General features: G+C 40.2%; 2 protein-coding genes across 4 annotated transcripts in view; both read left to right on the top strand.

The window, feature by feature from the left end:
• The window catches only part of cadps2 (Ca++-dependent secretion activator 2), a 281294-nt gene extending 270620 nt beyond the window's left edge, over nt 1-10674 (top strand). For all 3 annotated transcript variants that reach the window (XM_064989950.1, XM_064989949.1, XM_064989951.1), the window contains 2 exons: nt 5577-5681; nt 9585-10674. In XM_064989950.1, the coding sequence (XP_064846022.1) occupies nt 5577-5681; nt 9585-9755 (276 nt within the window). In that variant the 3' untranslated portion in view covers nt 9756-10674. The remainder of the gene's footprint in view (nt 1-5576; nt 5682-9584) is intronic.
• A 3333-nt stretch (nt 10675-14007) lies between these two features.
• Nucleotides 14008-16073, top strand: LOC135555153 (fez family zinc finger protein 1-like). The gene is made up of 4 exons (XM_064987501.1): nt 14008-14802; nt 14905-15039; nt 15397-15529; nt 15820-16073. The coding sequence occupies exons 1-4, from the start codon at nt 14008-14010 to the stop codon at nt 16071-16073; spliced, it is 1317 nt and encodes a 438-aa protein (XP_064843573.1).
• The last annotated feature ends 4280 nt before the right edge of the window (nt 16074-20353 follow it).

The following is a 20353-nucleotide window of genomic DNA, read 5'->3' as shown; positions in this document are numbered from 1 at the left end:
CCTTTATTTAACTAGGCAAGTCAGTTAAGAACAAATTCTTATTTTCAATGATGGCCTAGGAACAGTGGGTTAACTGCCTGTTCAGGGGCAGAACGACAGATTTATCAGCTCGGGGATTCGAACTTGCAACCTTACTAGTCCAACACTCTAACCACTAGGCTACCCTGCCGGTAGATATTATAGGTGTATAGAGTGTATAGGTGTATACAGTGGATGGCATAGGTGTATAGATGGTATTGATGTTTCAGGTGTACAGTTAGAACTGGTGTATTGGTGTATAGTTAGTATAGGTGTTTACAGTAGTTAGTACAGGCGTGTAGATAGTATAGGTGTATAGATTATATCGGCATAAAGATATTAAAGTTGTATAGGTGTATAGATAGTAAAGCTGTATAGATTCTATAGGTGTGTAGATTGTATAGGTGTTTACAGTAGATAGTGTATGTGTTTAGATAGTATAGGTATATAAAATCAGCGTGAAAAACTCATTTTCAACTGTGTTTATTTTCAGCAATCTTAACGTGTAAATATCTGCATGAACATAAGATTCAACAACTGAGACATGAACTGAACAAGTTCCACAGACATGTGACTAACAGAAATGGAATAATGTGTCCCTGAACAAAGGGAGGGTCAAAATCAAAAGTAACAGTCAGTATCTGGTGTGGCCACCAGCTGCATTAAGTACTTCAGTGCATCTCCTCCTCATTGACTGCACCAGATTTGTCCATTATTGCTGTGAGATGTTACCCCACTCTTACACCAAGGCACCTGCAAGTTCCCGGACATTTCTGGGGGGAATGGTCCTTGCCCTCACCCTCCAAACCAACAGGTTCCAGACTTTCTCAATGTGATTGAGATCCGGGCTCTTTGCTGGCAGAACAATGATATTCCTGTCTTGCAGGAAATCACGCACAAAACGAGCAGTATGGCTGGTGGCATTGTCATGCTGAAGGGTCATGTCAGGATGAGCCTGCAGGAAGGGTACCACGAGGGAGGAGGATGTCTTCCCTGTAACACACAGCGTTGAGATTGCCTGCAATGACAACAAGCTCAGTCCGATGATGCTGTGACACACTGCCCCAGACCATGACGGACCCTCCAAATCGATCCCGCTCCAGAGTACAGGCCCCGGTGTAACGCTCATTCCTTTGAAGATAAACGCGACCATCATCCCTCGTGAGACAAAACTGCGACTAGTCAGTGAAGAGCATTTTTGGCCAGTCCTGTCTGGTCCAGCGAAAGTGGGTATGGGCCTATAGGTGAAGTTGTTGCCGGTGATATCTGGTGAGGACCTTGCCCTGGCCACATCTGCAGTCCTCATGCCTCCTTGCAGCATGCCTAAGGCACATTCACGCAGATGAGCAGGGACCCTGGGCATCTTTCTTTTGGTGTTTTTCCAGAGTCAGTAGAAAGGCCTCTTTAGTGTCCTAAGTTTTCATAACTGTGACCTTAATTGCCTACCGTCTGTAAGCTGTTAGTGTCTTAACGACCGTTCCACAGGTGCATGTTCATTAATTGTTTAATGGGAAACAGTGTTTAAACCATTTACAATGAAGATCTGTGAAGTTATTTGGATTTTTACGAATTATCTTAGAAAGACAGGGTCCTGAAAAGGGGACGTTTCTTTTTTTGCTGAGTTAAGTTAGTATTGGTGTATACAGTAGGTATACTGTTAGTATAGGTATATAGATAGTATAGGCGCATAGACAGTGTAGGTGTATCGATGGTATATATGTTTACAGTAGATAGTGTAGGTAAATAGTTAGTATAGGCTTATACAGCAGATAATGTAGGTGTATAGATAGTATAGGTGTTTACAGTAGATAGTATAGGTGTTTACAGTAGATAATATAGGTGTTTACAGTAGATAGTATACTATATAGTTAGTATAGGTGTATACAATAGATAATATAGGCGTTTAGATAGTATAGGTGTAAACAGTAGATAATATAGGTATATGGTTAGCATTGGTGTATACATTAGATAATATAGATTGTTGTCACGCCCTGACCATAGAGAGCTGTTTCTTCTCTGTGTTAGTTGGTGACTAGCGTGGGTTATCTAGGTGATTAATGATCTATGTTGACCTGGTATGGTTCCCAATCAGAGGCAGTTGTTTATCATTGTCTCTGATTGGGGATCATATTTAGGCAACCATTTCCCCATTGTGCTTTGTGGGATCTTGTCTAGGTATAGTTGCCTGCGAAGCACTTCATTGAGCTTCACGTTTCATTTAACGCTTTGTTTTTTCTTTGAGTTTCTTTTCCTAATAATGAGGATGGAAACATACCACGCTGCGTCTTGGTCCACTCCTTATAACGATCGTGACAGAAGATCCCACCACCAACGGAGCAAGCAGCGTGCCCAGTAGGAAAGCCAGGAGTGGAGGATATCCTGGACGTGGGACGAGATTATGGCAGGAGACAGAAGCCTGCCATGGGTTCAGGCGGAGGCAGCAACAACAACGACATCGGGGTTCGCGGCCAGAGAGGCAGCCTAAAGAAAATTGGGGGGTGCACACGGGGTTGTTGGCGGAGCCAGATTTTGAACCAGAGCCAACTCCCAGTACTCACTGTGGGGAGCGTGTGACCGGTCAGGTACCATGTTTTGCAGTGATACGCACTGTCTCCCCAAGTGCGCAGTCACAGCCCGGTGCGTTCTGTGCCAACTCCTTGCACTTGTCGCACTCAAGTGGGTATCTGTCCAGGACGGGTTGTGCCGGCTCAGCGCACCTGGCTGGCTCAATACGCCTGGCCTCCAGTGCGCCTCCACAGTCCAGTACGTCTTGTGCCTCCTCCCTGCACTCGCCCTGAGGTGCGTGTCACCAGCCCGGTTCCACCTGTACCGGCCCCACGCATCAGGCCTCCAGTGCGCCTCCCCGGTCCGGAGCTTCCGGCTACCCGGACCCTCCCCTATTGAGTCAGGTTTTGCGGACTCCGAAACAGAGAGCTGTTTATTCTCTATGTTGGTTGGGACGTGACAGTGACTAGGGTGGGTTATCTAGGCGATTTAATGATCTCTGTTGGCCGGGAAAGGTTACCAATCAGAGGCAGCTGTTTATTGTTGTCTCTGATTGGGGATCATATTTAGGTAGCCATTTCCCCATTGTGCTTTGTGGGATCTTGTCTAAGTATAGTTGCCTGCGAGCACTTCATTGAGCTTCACCTTTCATTTTACGCTTTGTTTTTCTTTGTCTTTTCCTAATAAAGAGGATGGAAACATAACACGCTGCATCTTGGTCCATTCCTTATAACGATCGACAATTGTGTAGGTGTATAGGTGTTTACAGTAGATAGTATAGGTGTATAGTTGTTTACATTAGATAGTATTGGTGTGTAGATAGTATAGGTTTTTACAATAGATAGTATAGGTGTAGAGACGGTATAGGTGTTTACAGTAGATAGTATAGGGGTATAGATAGTATGGCACACAGATAGTATAGGTGTATAGCTAGTATGGGTATAGATAGCATTGGTGTATTTATTTTAAAGGTGTAGATAGTATTGGTGTGTAGATAGTACAGCTGTATAGGATTTTGTTAATACCTGGATTTCTGCATAAATTGTTCTTCATCTAGGTCACAGCAATAGACGAACACAGTCTGCTTAAACTGATAACACTAACAATTATACGTGTTCATGTCTTTATTGAGCACACCTTGTCAACATTCACAGTGCAGGGTGGAACAAGTATGTGAACCCTTGGATTTAATAACTGGTTGACCCTCTGGCAGCAATAACCTTAACCACATGTTTTCTGTAGTCAGGAGGAATTTCAGACCATTCCTCTTTACAAAACTGCTTCAGAACAGCAATATTCTTAGGATGTCTGGTGTGAACTGCTCTCTTGAGGTCATGCCACAGCATCTCAATCGGGTTGAGGTCAAGACTGGGCCACTCCAGAAGTCGTATTTTCTTCTGTTAAAGCCATTCTGTTGATTTACTTCTGTGTTTTGGGTCGTTGTCCTGTTGCATCACCCAACTTCTGCTGAGCTTCAGTTGGCTGACAGATAGCCTAAACTTCTCTTGCAAAATATCTTTATAAACTTGGGAATTCATTTTTTGGCAATGATAGCAAGCTGTCCAGGCCCTGAGGCAGCAAAGCAGCCCCAAACCATGATGCTCCCTCAACCATACTTTCTAGTTTGGATGACATTTTGATGTTGGTATGCTGTGCCTTTTTTTCCACACATAGTGTTGTGTGTTCCCTCCAAACAGCTCAATTGTAGTTTCATCTGTCTACAGAATATTTTGCCAGTAGCGATGTGGAACATCCAGGTGCACTTTTGCAAACTTCAGACGTCCAGCAATGTTTTTTTTAGACAGCAGTGGCTTCTTCCGTGGTGTCCTCCCATGAACACCATTCTTGTGAAGTGTTTTACATATTGTAGACTCTTTAACAATGTTAGCATGTTACAGAGATTTCTGTAAGTCTTCAGCTGACACTCTAGGATTATTTTTAACTTCATTGAGCATTCTGCGCTGTGCTCTTAGTCATCTTTGCAGGGCAGCCACTCCTAGGGAGAGTAGCAACAGTGCTGAACTTTCTCCATTTATGGACAATTTGTCTTACCGTGGACTGATGAACATCAAGGCTTTTAGAGATACTTTTGTAACCCTTTCCAGCTTTATGCAAGTCAATAATTATTAATCTTAGGTCTTCTGAGATCGCTTTTGTTCGAGGCATGGTTCACATCAGGCAATGCTTCTTGTGAATAGTTTTGTGAGTTTTTTTATAGGGCAAGACAGCTCTAACCAACATCTCCAATCTCGTCTCATTGATTGGACCCCAGGTTAGCTGACTCCAATTAGCTTTTGGAGAAGTCAATAGCCTAGGGGTTCACCTACTTTTTCCAACCTACACTGTGAATGTTTAAATGACGTATTCAATATAGACAAGAAAAATACAATAATTTGTGTGTTAGTTTAAGCACACTATGTTTGTCTATTGTTGTGACTTAGAGGAAGATCAGATCAAATTTGATGACCAATTTATGCAAAAATCCAGGTAATTCCAATGGGTTCACATACTTTTTCTGGCCACTGTATGAAATATATTACACTTTTTTGGTTACTATATGATTCCATATGTGTTGTTTCATAGTTTTGATGTCTTCACTATTATTCTACAATGTAGAAAATTGTACAAATTAAGAAAAATCCTTGAATGAGTTGGCGTGTCCAAACTTTTGACTGGTACTGTGTATAGATATATATTATGTTCCACCCACTTCTAAAACCAAAGTTGCGCCCCTGCTATTTCCTGTTGTAATAACAACCCTTAACACATTCCAGACAACCGTTAGCGTATCCCTAGCCATCTAGCTTATCTAAATTACATTCGCTAACTTCTGTTACTTCATGGTTCATTCTTACATCCACATATTTGCCTTATGACAGATGTAGCGTATAGAATTATTGGACCTTGACATGTTGCTTTATCTACTGTGTACCTCAGTTCAAATATATGTATATGCTGACTATTTGTGTGTGTGTGTGTGTGTGTGTGTGTGTGTGTGTGTGTGTGTGTGTGTGTGTGTGTGTGTGTGTGTGTGTGTGTGTGTGTGTGCACAGCAATGGTACACCAGCTCCATGAAGGGGGTGTGTGCGTGGCTGACAGACAGACTGGACCTTCAGCTTCACATGTACCAGCTGAAAACACTCATCAAGATTGTCAAGGTAACGCTCATTGTTGTGGTGTGAGTCTACACTGTCAACATTCACAGTAAGCTGTAGCGCTAATCGAGACTGTCAATTTTCTTTTCTTTTTTTTCTTCTTTTAATTTTTTTTTTACCCCTTTTTCTCCCCAATTTCGTGGTATCCAATTGTTAGTAGCTACTATCTTGTCTCATCGCTACAACTTCCGTACCGTCTCGGGAGAGACTAAGGTTGAAAGTCATGCGTCCTACAATACACAATCCAACCAAGCCGCACTGCTTCTTAACACAGCGCGCATCCAACCCGGAAGCCAGCCGCACCAATGTGTCGGAGGAAACACCGTGCACCTGGCAACCTTGGTTAGCGTGCACTGCGCCCGGCCCGCCACAGGAGTCGCTGGTGCGCGATGAGACAAGGATATCCCTACCGGCCGAACCCCCCCTAACCCGGACGACGCTAGGCCAATTGTGCATCGCCCCACAGACCTCCCGGTCACAGCCGGTTACGACAGAGCTTGGGCGCGAACCCAGAGTCTCTGGTGGCACAGCTGGCGCTGCAGTACAGCGCCCTTAACCACTGCCCGAGACTGTCATTTTTCATGTTGGACATGAGGTATATGGAATCATGTGCTTTGTGAATAATGTTATTAATAATTACTTGGGAAATGATATGCTTTATTTTTTATATATCTGATTCTGAACATTTAGTCTAGTCAGCGCCAGATTAATGCAGAGGCTTAAATGGGCTGAGGCCTAGGGGGTCCTAAAATAAGTAAATAAGCAAAAATATACTGTAGGTAGACTGAGTGTACAAAACAATAGAAACACCTTCCTAATATTGAGTTGCACCTCCTTTTGCCCTCAGAATAGCCTTAATTCTTCAGAGAATGGACTCTACAAGGCGTCAAAAGTGTTCCACAAGGATGCTGGCCAATGTTGACTCTGATGCATCCCACAATTGTGTCAAGTTGGCTGGATGTCACTTGGGTGGTGGACCATTATTGATACACAGGAAACTGTATAGCGTGAAAAGTTGCAGTTCTTCTTGGTGTGCCTGGCATCTACTACTATACCCCGTTCAATGGCACTTAAATCTTTTGTCTTGCCCATTCACCCTCTGAATGGCACACATACACAATCCATGTCTCAAGGCTGACTTCTTTAAACTGTCTCCTTCCCTTAATCTACACTGATTTTTAAGTGGATTTAACAAGTGATATCAATAAGGGTTTCATAGCTTTCACCTGGTCTGTTTACGTCATGAAAAGAGCAGAGGTGCCTAATGTTGTATACACTCAGTGTATTAAATAAGTAGTATAAAAAATATACATATTTGACTACAACCACCAAACACGGGGTGGCAGGGTAGCCTAGTGGTTAGTGTGTTGGACTAGTAAGCGGAAGGTTGCAAGTTCAAATCCCCGAGCTGACAAGGTACAAATCTGTCGTTTTGCCCCTGAACAGGCAGTTAGCCCACTGTTCCTAGGCCGTCATTGAAAATAAGAATTTGTTCTTAACTGACTTGCCTAGTTAAATAAAGGTAAAATAAAAAATAAAACAGGAGGACTCAGGTGCCCACTCTCAATGAGTATAGACAGCCTGCTGCCGCTCTGCTAATCATCAGATAGGGGAGGAAAGGAGGTAGGGGGCCTTTGTGGGTAACTAGGGGGACCTGCCTTGGATGGGTAACTGATTCAGGGCCGGCCCTAGCCTTTTGGGGACCTTAAGCGGGCAAAACATTTTAGTCGCCCCCTTTTGAGCGCAGAGAGAAAGTTAATTTCCTGCAACTCTAAACATTTTGCCATGGGGTGTAGAGAAAACATGTTGCAGTTTTATTAAAGTAAGTTTTAAGCAGTTCTAAACATTTTGCCATGAGGTGTAGAGAAAACATGTTGCCGTTTTATTAAAGTAAGTTTTAAGCAGTTCTAAACATTTTGCCATGGGGTGTAGAGAGAACATGTTGCCGTTTTATTAAAGTAAGTTTTAAGCAGTTCTAAACATTTTGCCATGGGGTGTAGAGAGAACATGTTGCCGTTTTATTAAAGTAAGTTTTAAGCAGTTCTAAACATTTTGCCATGGGGTGTAGAGAGAACATGTTGCCGTTTTATTAAAGTAAGTTTTAAGCAGTTCTAAACATTTTGCCATGGGGTGTAGAGAAAACATGTTGCAGTTTTATTAAAGTAAGTTTTAAGCAGTTCTAAACATTTTGCCATGGGGTGTAGAGAAAACATGTTGCAGTTTTATTAAAGTAAGTTTTAAGCAGTTCTAAACATTTTGCCATGGGGTGGAAAGTCATTTTTGAAGTTTTTAAATTATTTACCTGCAATTCTAAACATTTTGCCATGACTTATGTCATGTTAATGATATCTGAGTGAGAGTGACTAAGACAATCAATGGGGGCCATGTGTGCCCGGTTGGTATTCGGGCCAGGATTACAACAAGTTTAGCTAGCTGGCTAGACTAACTTAAATAACAAAACCTGTGATGGAAACCAGGTAGTTTCAGTACAATTTTATAAATGCAGACAGATCATTTGTTCATTCGACATGGTGGGATCTTTTTGTGTCTGTAAAATTAATATTGCGAGAAATGGTGGTGCAAATATTGATTTATAAATATTGATATAATAACGATAGAATCTAAGTAAACTTGGAGTCACACAATGATGTGCTGTTGTCCTCCCACTGAGAAACCATGCATTATATTAGGCTACAGATTCCATAGTTATGATGAACTTCACTGGGTGGTAAAGTGCACGGTGATGAGCTTCATGCTCCTTTCCAGTAAGTATTGAGGGTCTTATTTTTGATGATATGATTGATGCTTGACTGCCGTTTGACAAATAAAAATATTGTTTCCATAATAATCATATTTTATAGACAAGCCTACCTGCACAGCCTACCCGCACTAAATCTGTGAGCTGTTGGCTAGAGCAGGGTTTTCCCGGTGCATCAAAACGCACTGACTCTGTTTGGTGGAAACATCAATGATGGGGAAATTAGATTTTTTTTGTTTATGCAGATTTTTTAATATTCACATGAAAATCTGTTGCCAATTGGATGGAATTGTGTATCCTACTCTGAGCAGTAAGTAGTGACCCCGACTGAGTCCCCCCCAACAGTACTCCTCACTGCATTCCCAGAAAGTTTGTTGGCCCTCTATGAGGTCACGTAGGTTAATACATTGCTATGTTTTCAATTACAGTACATTCGGAAATTATTCAGTCCCCTTGACTTTTTCCACATTTTGTTACTGAATACTATCCCGAATGCACAGTATAAAGCCCTTTTACAAAACTCCCACTGTACCTGTCATTACTAACCTTTAGAGATATGAGTTACCACACCTGGTCTCAGGGATGGATAACTGGTCTCTACTGAGTTAGTTAAATCAGATTACATTTTTTTGCACTGAATTTGTGGAACAATCTTCAAATTGTTGTTAAATGTGATGTTTCAGAAAGCTGATTGGGGACCTTATTACTGATGAAGGTGTTTTTTATGACCCTGTTTTTCTTTCTGCTTGCATTTTGTTTTTATATTTTGATGTGTATATTTTGTGTAATGTATGTAGTTCAGGGCTCATCTGTTAAAAATAAATAAAAAAAGACCTTGGTCTCAGTATGACTCCCTGGTCAAAAAAAAGTATATTTACATTTTAAATATAAACAGTTATTGGCAACTAGATTGAGTACACTCAGACATTGGAGCCCAATTTGGATGGACCTATTGAAGAAGACCACAGTGGCCTTGAATCTGGCCTTTGTCCAAATCTGTTCAGTTCCACTATTCAGCACACAACAGGCTATTGTTCCACCATTCAAACCTGACAGTCTATTCTGTTCTGACCATTCACACTCAGTCTCTGTTTCACATTGAGAGACGCCTCCATGTTCTGTGTTTTTCTGTTTGGTTTCACCCACAGAAGACCTACCGAGACTTCCGGCTCCAAGGAGTCCTGGATGGAACCCTGAACAACAAGAGCTATGAGACCGTCTACAACCGCCTCACTGTAGAGGAGGCCACCATGGCTGTCAAGGCCGGCGACGGTCTCCAAGGCATCACCATGAGGGACAGTGATGAGGAGGATGGGTGAACCTCTCACTATAGCGCCAAGTCTGGTGGCCCTCACATATAGACTGAAATGGGAAGTGTGCATGTATGTGTACAGGAGATGGAAGGGGCGGAGATTACGGGTGTGTGTGTGTATGTGCAACAGAAGGAGATGTAGGGCTTGTAGAACACACACTTAAGTCTATGATAAAAACATCCATTGTTGTGATTTCCCCCCCCCCCTCCCCCACTTACTCCAGTAGTGGCTACCTTCACAGCCATAATGATAATGATGTCAGTACAGCTCAGTGGTCACCAACTGGTGGCCTTCAGTGCAGTTTCCGTTTGTTTATATTATTTGTTTGTTGGTTTCTTTGTACTTTATTTTAATAGTGATGTAGATCAAGAAAAAAGAAACAAGTTATGCTCTTATGGTTACCTAGATACAATCATGCCAATTGAAACAGGTTTCAGAGGTCTCGCCAATTGCAGGTCCATTCTGTGGTAAATGTACAAAGTGCATTATGAGGACATTATGAGTACATGTCAGGGTGCTTATGAGGACATTGAGGTTGTTCTTACATAATCACCCTGAAAGAGCGATGATACAGCCAATATACATATGTTTATGCTCTACTGTATGAATGTAATGCATTGGCTAAAGTGCTACATTGTCATTTAATGTATTTAGGCTATGCTTGAGTGTTTTATCCCTCACAAGAGTTAGACACAATATACATTCAAAGCTGTGTCCAGTAGGCTAAAGCTGATTGATAGAGTGCATTATGTTTTGAATCTAAATTGATGTCTTAACTGTAAACACTTCAATCAGTTTGTGTCAGTGGAGTTCAAAGACAAAACAAATGGGACAAAATATAGGAAATATATTTCTATTGTCTTCTGTGCACCTGTTTTTATTCAGGTGTAAATGTTCTAAGTGTTAGAATTAAAGTGTTTTTAAAGCAATCATGGTGTCTTGAATTTCTCCATAAACTATGTTAACAGCCCAATCTGTAATAAGGACCCTTGTATTGTTAAGGTGATGGACAAAGCTGGGGAAACACTCTCAAATTAGTAAATGGAGCTATACATATTTTAAAGCTTATACATTGTTTGCTAAAATACTTAAATCACAACAAAAACAAACAATTGAGTAAAGCAAAATATATAAACATTTAAGTTGTGTTCTTCAAAAATCATATACCATTACCTAATATACAAATTGTGACAAACTATTTGCCATCAGTTCTTAGTTTTGTTAGTATAGGGCTTAATATTGAATTAAGCCAAATAGCTATTTTGTTTTGTTCTCAAAATTATCTGAATTTCAGAACTGGTAAATTTATTGCGACATGACAACTTCATTTCAACGAATCATCTGTTCAATTTTATCATGGCCAGACTGTACAACATGACACACACACAGTGTGTTTTCGTTGAGTTTACATCTTTTCAAAATAAATGCAAGTGATGGGGAGAAGTGAGCATCATGCAACCTCTGCTCACGTCCGTCTATGTCTCCGCTAGCATCACGTCGTTCTGCCGTGGACTTAACCAATCAGAATATCCCAATATGTAGGCTATTCATTACTGACAAAATCTAATTACACATTAGTTAATGGTCGGTTAGTTGATGATTGAGGCAGTATTATAATTTGTGAAAGCTTAAATCATCCTAGGTCCAATGTTTGTTTTTGTTTTTGCTAAAAAATTATCATAAGACAATATGAATTGGCCTACACTGCTACATTATAGGAAAGACTATAAGCAATATGGGTTCATTTTCAAATAACTAATAGGAGTCTACCGAAGGAGGTTTATTTTTAAATAGGCCTATAGGCTAGTATTGGTCCGGAGCATTGCATTTCCACAACAGAAACGATTCTTTCCCACATTAAAAAGAAAGGTACGCCTGCAGTTATGTCTATTCATTGTCGTTACACATCTGATAATAATGTGGCTTTCAGCATATAGGTCTCACCTTACATTATTTTGGTGAAGTGTCATTTATTTTAGCAATGATTCAGTAACGTTTAGCGTAACAGGAAAGGTAAATAATATCTAATATGCTATTTTTAATCATACTTATGCATTGAGATTAATAATAGGCCTAATGATAATGGTAAACCATGTAGGCCTATTGGCTGAAAACATTTATCGGCTATACTTAGACTTATTATTCTTGTTGTTATTATTGTTAGTAATAGTATTATTACTAGCCTGTTATTGTTAGTCTATTATTATACATCAATGTTTATACCTGAGCTGCGTCCTCATTGATTTACCAAAATGATCCTTGCAATAGAAGTGAGCAGTATCGTATTCTCTTCATGCCATAGACTAAGAATTTAAGGAAAATAAAACACGGAATTAACGCAAGTTTAAACCCAAATTTGGTGTAATTATACAAGATTTAAACGTCTTTCAACTGATGATGCAAAATGTATAATTCTATGAAAGATGTATGGGTCTAAATCCCACCGCATTAATGAATAGCAAGCCAAGCCATTGAGTTTCAGTCAGGTCTCCAAAATCTTCAACAGAAAGAAATTCCAGCAGCATGAATGCATCCCGCTAAATCTCTTAAAGCTATAGGCTATTTAACACCAAACAGCTAACTTTTTAACCAAGAAATCAACTTTAAATATAGTCACTTATGAATTTCGACAATATTGTATATATTTTTAATAACACTTATCATTACTCCAAGAATTATGCAATAATAATAATAATAATGTATTGTTACTTTTAGTGCTACTTAAATTAGAAGAAAAAACGTCTATTTTATTGTATATCTATTTATAGGCTGATCTCTTATAGTCGGTGAAATTCCTTCATTCATTTCTCAATGTAGCCTATATTTTTTTTATTTCAACTGAAAGAAATCTAACACTGTAGACCTAAGTCTGAATAAAGATTCCTGTCACTGAAGAAATGTTCAATCAATGCGCATATTTACCTTTTCTTATTGTCATGATTGTCATTGAGCATCCGTCTGGATACGCCCAGATGAAACGTTCCACCGTATTACCAATGTGACTTCGCCCGGAACAGGGTACACGCTTTCATTACTCTATATTTGCTAGAGTAGTCATTGCTCTGATACAAAGTAGGGTACACCTCTCTTGATTGCTCAAACTCTCTATAGTCCTTGAGGCACTTATGGAGCTCACCACTCACCGCGTGCACACTCCCGCAGTCACACCAGCTTTGGTGGGTTTGGTATAACACATAGGACACTGTTCTCACCATAGAATTAGAACAATTATTAATTTAATAAGATCTCTATGGCTCACCTTGAGCTCCTTCGTGTATACTGGCAGACTGCCTAAAAAATGAATAGTTCTACTTAAATTAACTTTGTGTTTTATGTAAATACTGAAGTCTATATTCAGTACCCAAAATGTAAAGGCCTATAATTTAAGACAAGCACCAAAGGCCCTTGATCACAGCATGTAGCGTTGTATCCTAGCCTTTTGTCAAAATTGATCGACTATAATTAAGATTAGATAGAAATGTGTTCTTAATAGTAGTTTGTCTTATTAGTGAATTGCTATAGAGGTTTGGACACCAAATGTTTTATTTGGATGTATGTGCTATTGAGGTATTGTAGGCCTATAGAGAGTATAATTCTACTACTGTCTAATCTATTATTAAATACATGTCCTTGAATAGCCTATATGATTAGCATAATATGGATACGCCCATATTGCAATCACCCATTTGTAAAACCAATGCCTATTATTTTATATTGTTGCATGCGTAAAATAGCATACAGGTAACCACACATACTGTATATGATGAGCGAAAAAATATGTCAAATGCTGACATCCTCTGACCCCACACAGCGCCCGTCGTCTTGTGCGATTTCAAATGATGTCACATGAAGCCACAAGGGGACCTCAGATTTGCCAAACACTTTACAGTTGAACAAGACTGGCCACTAAAGAACACCTCATTCGCGACGCGGGTGACACACGCACCCATAGCAGTAGTAGAGGGGCCACAAGTGGAGAATTGATGGAAGAGAATTTAGCAATTATCTACTTTTTCTTCTTAGATGGTAACGATTGGTGAGGTTTTGGCTGTATTGACTCAACACGACATATTGAGCAGTCCCGCAAGACATAAGTGCTGATTGTCCAGAATCAACGTAAACGGGAACAGTGAGGGGGCTTGCGTCGACCCAGAGTGCGCCGAATGATGTCCCTTCTAGCGGGGCAGTGAGAAGGAATCAAAGGTATCTACAAAAGGAGCTCTAACCTGGCTTTCCAAAAGGTGTCGTTTTGAAAGTCATGGACAGTGCGCTCTACCACTCAGCGGGAATTTTCGGCTCCCCCTCGGCTTCTGAAAACTTGACTGCAGGCGGAAAGATGATCACCCCCACCAAGCCTCTCGCTTTTTCGATCGAACGGATTATGGCCAGGACGCCCGAGCCAAAGTCGATACCTTTTCCCAACCTATTCCATCACACTCCGGTGGGTAGGCCTGAAGCAGACCCGAAGCAAGCTCTCAACATGACTTCATCATCACTACATTGCATGATACCATTCGTGCCACTGGCATACGAACCGGGTCATAAACGAAATATTAATGGATTGGATACGAGTCAATTTGAGGCTTCATCATATAATTCAAATGAGTTGGTGGGCATTGGCTTGAACTATAAGAACGAGCAACCAGATGTGAGCCCGTCGGTGGGACAATACAAACTCTTTCGACCGCGGGTGGTGAACCAGTCGTCTTTTCATGCCATGGGGGCCGTCTGCTACCTGAACTGCGGGGAGAGTGCGTGCCCACCCCCGGCCAGCATCGTAAACATCCACCCCATGGCCTCCTACTTTCTCAACACGCCGCTGCAACATGCACGCCAGAGAGCTTTTCTCGCGGAGAAAAATAAAGTGTCTCACTGCACAGACAGATACCCATCCGGAGTTGCATTTAAAGACATTTCCCAAACTCAACTCCATCACTACATGAAAGAGAGTGCACAGATTCTATCCGACAAACTATTCAAGGGCTCTTCCAAATTGAACAGTGCTTGCGCAAGCGGCAAACCAAAAGTATTCACCTGCGAGGTTTGCGGAAAGGTAAGAACATACATGTCGTACATGTGGTTGTCTCTGCCTTGCGGGCCTGCTTGATTTAAAAAATAATAGTAATTGTATAATTATGTATATTTCTATTCACAGGTGTTCAATGCCCACTACAATTTAACGCGCCACATGCCCGTGCACACCGGAGCGAGACCATTCGTCTGCAAAGTATGCGGCAAGGGATTTCGACAAGCAAGCACCCTTTGTCGCCACAAAATTATTCATACTCAGGTATTCTATTCAATCATCATCATCGTCATCATCATACCCAAAGCCGTTCACAATTACGCAATGTTCTATTTGTTTAAGCTATAGAGAAAAAAAAACACAAAATAGGGCTACATCTTTGGAAAATGTTATAGAACAACGCATCAATGCCATGATTGTATTTCAGGCTATATTCATATTGTGGCCTGGTGTTGAACTGTATAGTATTTTTAACGTTCATTTGTAGGCCTATATACACAATCTTATTGAAAAGTATATAGCGTTGTTTATTCTATTTACCAATTTTACTTTACAGTTTTCGTTGGATCCCAAATAATACGTTTCTAAAATCACATTAATTTCTACATATGCCCTTCACAGGAAAAGCCTCATAAATGCAACCAGTGTGGAAAAGCGTTCAACCGGAGTTCAACTCTTAACACACACACACGAATCCATGCAGGTTACAAACCCTTCATCTGTGAGTTCTGCGGTAAAGGATTTCATCAAAAAGGTGAGAAAGAATGTTAATCTATTCAAGTGTTTTGGATTATGTGATTATTTCTATTATGCGATTATTTCTTTGCAATATCTGGATGTAATATGATTTATTCTGCTTTGAGGAAAATATATTGATTCCGTTCAGAACTAAATGTATGTTGCTCATTTCAACTCAGACTAAATATACAATGAATGTATGGCTTAATGGATGACTTGGCTTAAAACGGGATTGACAACTAACTGTGGCACTGACTCTTTACAATATTGTTGACATCCACGTTCTTTTTTACATTGCTTTTCAAGGTAACTACAAGAACCACAAATTGACGCATAGCGGCGAGAAACAGTTCAAGTGTAACATCTGCAACAAGGCCTTCCACCAAGTGTACAACCTGACGTTCCACATGCACACGCACAATGACAAGAAGCCCTTCACGTGCCCGACTTGCGGCAAGGGATTCTGCCGGAACTTTGACCTGAAAAAGCACATCCGAAAACTACATGATCTCTCTGGCTCCAAATCCCCTGCCACTCTCGTCACAAGCGAAACACACTAAAAAGTTCCGGAGCTAAAACGCCAGCCGTTGCGCCTTTACGCTTATGTGCTCAAATCTGGAAATAAGCGTGCGAGTTTAGAAGATGTTGTGGACATTTACATTTTAGTCATTTAGCAGACGCTCTTATCCAGAGCGATTTACAGGACCATTCTATTAGTACATATTTTCCTTGAATTTTACATTATAATGTCATTATACTGTTGTTTTCTTTAAATCTCAGGATTACTGTAAAATGTCAATATTTATTTGAAATTGTAACACAAATAATTTAAGAGAATAATTGAAGACTATATACAAATTATTTTTTGTTGTGATGAGTGTGGTAGCCTACCCCATTTTGTATGATGCCCTTGCTAAAGTTACATGATTTGCCAACATTTGTGTATATTTAAAGTTTTCAGTGTTGGGGAATAGCGAATTTCATGTAGTTCAACAAGTTAACTAATTTTTGCAAAAGCTTGGTGGTAATTGACCTAAATTCAAATCTAGGTAGTGTTTTAAGTAGTTAATTACATGTTTTTTTGTGCCATATAGCGGTGTAGCTAACTACTGGAACTACACAGTACTTTTTTTGCTAAAATAAAATATGGTTGAAGTAGGCAATTTTTTTGCCAACAGATCGGTTTAAGTCTCACTTCAAACATCGTTTTTGTGTTTAATAGGCTAAATTACACATTTTGTTAACCCCAATGTGATCACTTCTTGCAATTTGTAGTGCATGACATGCATTTCAGATTTACATATGATAGTTTTTCACAAAGTAGGTTGGATGTAGTGAACTACTTTTTCAAAGCAACTTCAGTTAAGTAAACTATATTTATCTTAAGGGCAGCTTTAGTGTAGCTTAACTTAAGTAATTGGTAGCTTGGTAAACTATATTTTCTGACTAGCTTCCCCAACACTGAAAGTTTTGCAAAAAAACTACGTCTTTGACACGTATAGGCTACATTGTTAAGCAGGTGCACATACTAAATAATGTAAGTTATGAAATGAAAATAATGACAATAAAATGAAACTGTGTATATGTCATATTGTGTCTGACATGTTTAAGAAAAAGGAATTCCATAAAACATTATTTAGAAATGGACCTACATGGGCCAAACGATTCCTGTGATGGTAAAGGGAAGTATTTTGATAATAATCAACATCATCATCCGTTAATTTTTTTTGCCTTTGACTAAGGATCTTACCATAATTGTGAGGTGTAAATGTAAGAAAAAACACTTCTATAGCCTCAGGGGTGTAGGCTTGCATGCAAGGTTACGCATGTCGGCTCGGAAAGCTATAGCCTTAATCTTTAGGACAGCTACGCCCTCTTGTGGACAGTATTGAGAAATACGAGTCTACCTGTTGACCCTTGTAGCCAAATAGGCTACAATGAAACAAAATTCTTCTGCAAATACGAGTCAACTGCGAACATCTTGGCAAAATGTTAAACTTTGTTTTATTAGGGAAAAAGTTCTCATTTGCATTGCACTGAGAGGCATTACCAGACCTTGCCTCTCACTAACAATCCAAAGTAATGCAGGCTCAGGATTCCAACCTGAAACGACTGCCATGCATTCAGGTTAACAGTGCATTCGGAAAGTAGTCAGACCCCTTGACTTTTTCCACATTTTGTTACATTACAGACTTATAAAATGGATTGAATAAAAAAAATCCTCATCAATGTATACACAATACCCCATGATGACAAAGTGAAAACAGTTTTTAAGAAATGTTTGCAAATGCATGTACTTTTTTTTTAAATATACCTTAGTCACATAAGTATTCAGACCCTTTGCTATGAGACTGGAACTTGAGCTCAGGTGCATCCTGTTTCCATTGATCATCCTGGAGATGTTTTTACAACATGATTCAAGTCCACCTTTGGTAAATTCAATTGATGGGACATGATTTGGAAAGGCACACACCTGTCTATTTAAGGTCCCACAGTTGACAGTGCATGTCGGAGCAAAAAACCAAGCCATGAGGTGGAAGGAAATGTCCGTAGAGCTCCGAGACAGGATTGTGTCGAGGCACAGATCTGGGGAAAATGTCTGCAGCATTGAAGGTCCCCAAGAACACATCATTCTTAAATTGAAGAAATTTGGAACCACCAAGACATTTTGAGCAAACTGAGTATTTCGGGGAGAAGCGCCTTGGTTAGGGAGGTGACCAAGAATCCGATGGTCACTCTGACATCGCTCCAGAGTTACTCTTCCAAGCTCTAGGAAGAGTCTTGGTGGTTCCAAACTTCTTCCATTTAAGAATGATGGAGGCCACTGTGTTCTTGGGGACCTTCAATGCTGCAGACATTTTAAGCAAGCTGAGCAATTGGGGGAAAAGGGCCTTGGTTAGGGAGAAGACCAAGAACCCAATGGTCCTTCTGACAGCTCTCCAGAGTTCCACTATGGAGATGGGAGAACCTTCCAAAATGACAACCATCTCTGTAGCACTCCACTTATCAGGCCTTTATGGTAAAGTGGCTAGAAAGAAGCCACTCCTTAGTAAAAGGCACATGACAGCCCGTTTGGAGTTTGCCAAGGGAAACAAGATTCTCTGGTCTGATGAAACCAAGATTGAGCTCTGAATGTCCTTGAGTGGACCAGCCAGAGCCCGGACTTGAACCCGATCGAACATCTCTGGAGAGACCTGAAAATAGCTGTGCAGCGACGCTCACCATCCAAGCTGACAGAGCTTGAGAGGATCTGCAGAGAAGAAAGGGAGGAATTCTCCAAATACAGGTGTGCCAAGCTTGTAGTGTCATACTCAAGAAGACTCAAGGCTGTAATCCCTGCCGAAGCTGCTTCAACAAAGTACTGAGTAAAGGGTCTGAATACTAACGTAAATGTGATATTTCAGTTTTATTGTGAATATGTTTTTGCTTTGTCATTATGGGGTATTGTGTGTAGATTGATCAAGGGAAAAAAACGATTTAATCAATTTTAGAATAAGGCTGTAACGTGAAAAAAGTGAAGGAGTTTGAATACATTTCGAATGGACTGTATGTCCAGGTTTGATCTCCCAGGCTATAGCTTTTAATACTATGCAACTGATCTTCAATTTGTTTATGGATCATAAGTTATTCTTCAGTTAGGATATTCACCATATTATAAAGAAGACTTGGGAAAAAGGTGGTGCATAATTCAATTAGGCCTATCAGTGAATGGGCCAATGTTTTTACTTTTTGATTTGAGAGAATATGACATGTCTGTATGGCATTTTCGATAAATATATCATGACATGTAGCCTAAGACTGCGTTAATCAACACAAAGGTCACACACACACACACACACACACACACACACACACACACACACACACACACACACACACACACACACACACACACACACACACACACACACACACACACACACACAACTAGGACTAGGCTACCACTTCATTAGTGGGCAAGTGTGTCATGAATTGTGAAAAAAATGTCTGTCAATATCACTGACTTAGTCTGTTACCAGATATAGCCCTAAAGGTGGACAGTGGATGATCCTATACAAACCACTGCCGTTGTGCCCTTAATCAAGGCATTTAACCCCAAATTGCTCTCTATCCAGCATGTGCCTCTCAACACTTGTGTTTCTCGGGATGTAAGGGGAAAGGCAGAAATGAAAGTAATTACGGTTCTAACCAAATGGACTACAAAGGAAATGCTCTATTCTATTTTAAAAACTGGGTGCATCGAGCCCTGAATACTGATTGGCTGACTGCTGTGGTATATCAGATCATATACCACTGGAAAGACAAAATATTTATTTTCACTGCTCTAATTACATTGGTAACTAGTTTATAATAGCAATAAGGAACCTCTGGGGTTTGTGATATGTGGCCAATATACCACGGCTTAGGGCTTTGTCCAGGCACTCTGCGTTGCGTCATGGATAAGAACAGCTCTTAGCTGTGGTATGTTGGCCATATACCACACCCCCTTAGGTCTTATTGCTTAAATATTCTTGTTATTGACTAATGTATTTATTTTCATATTTCATATAATTTAAAAGGACTACCATCAGTTATATTAATGGAGAAGTTAAATAATATACACTACCGTTCAAAAGTTTGGGGTCACTTAGAAATGTCCTTGTTTTTGAAAGAAAAGCAAAAAAAAATGTTCATTAAAATAACATAAAATTGATCAGAAATACAGCGTAGACATTGTTAATTTTGTAAATGACTATTGCTAGAAATGGCAGATTTTTTTTGTGGAATATCAACATAGGCGTACCGAGGCCCATTATCAGCAAGCATCCCTTGTGTGTTCCAATGGCACGTTGTGTTAGCT

This window comes from Oncorhynchus masou, chromosome 15 (assembly GCF_036934945.1).
Source record: "Oncorhynchus masou masou isolate Uvic2021 chromosome 15, UVic_Omas_1.1, whole genome shotgun sequence".
Classification (NCBI taxonomy): Eukaryota; Metazoa; Chordata; class Actinopteri; order Salmoniformes; family Salmonidae; genus Oncorhynchus; species Oncorhynchus masou.
This window is presented reverse-complemented; position numbering and strand designations above follow the sequence as displayed.

Coding starts and splice junctions, on each gene's coding strand:
- LOC135555153 (XM_064987501.1), top strand. CDS start 14,008: ATGGACAGTGCGCTCTACCACTCAGCGGGAATTTTCGGCTCCCCCTCG. Junction 14,803..14,904: donor CCTGCGAGGTTTGCGGAAAG/GTAAGAACATAC, acceptor TTCTATTCACAG/GTGTTCAATGCCCACTACAA. Junction 15,040..15,396: donor ACAAAATTATTCATACTCAG/GTATTCTATTCA, acceptor TGCCCTTCACAG/GAAAAGCCTCATAAATGCAA.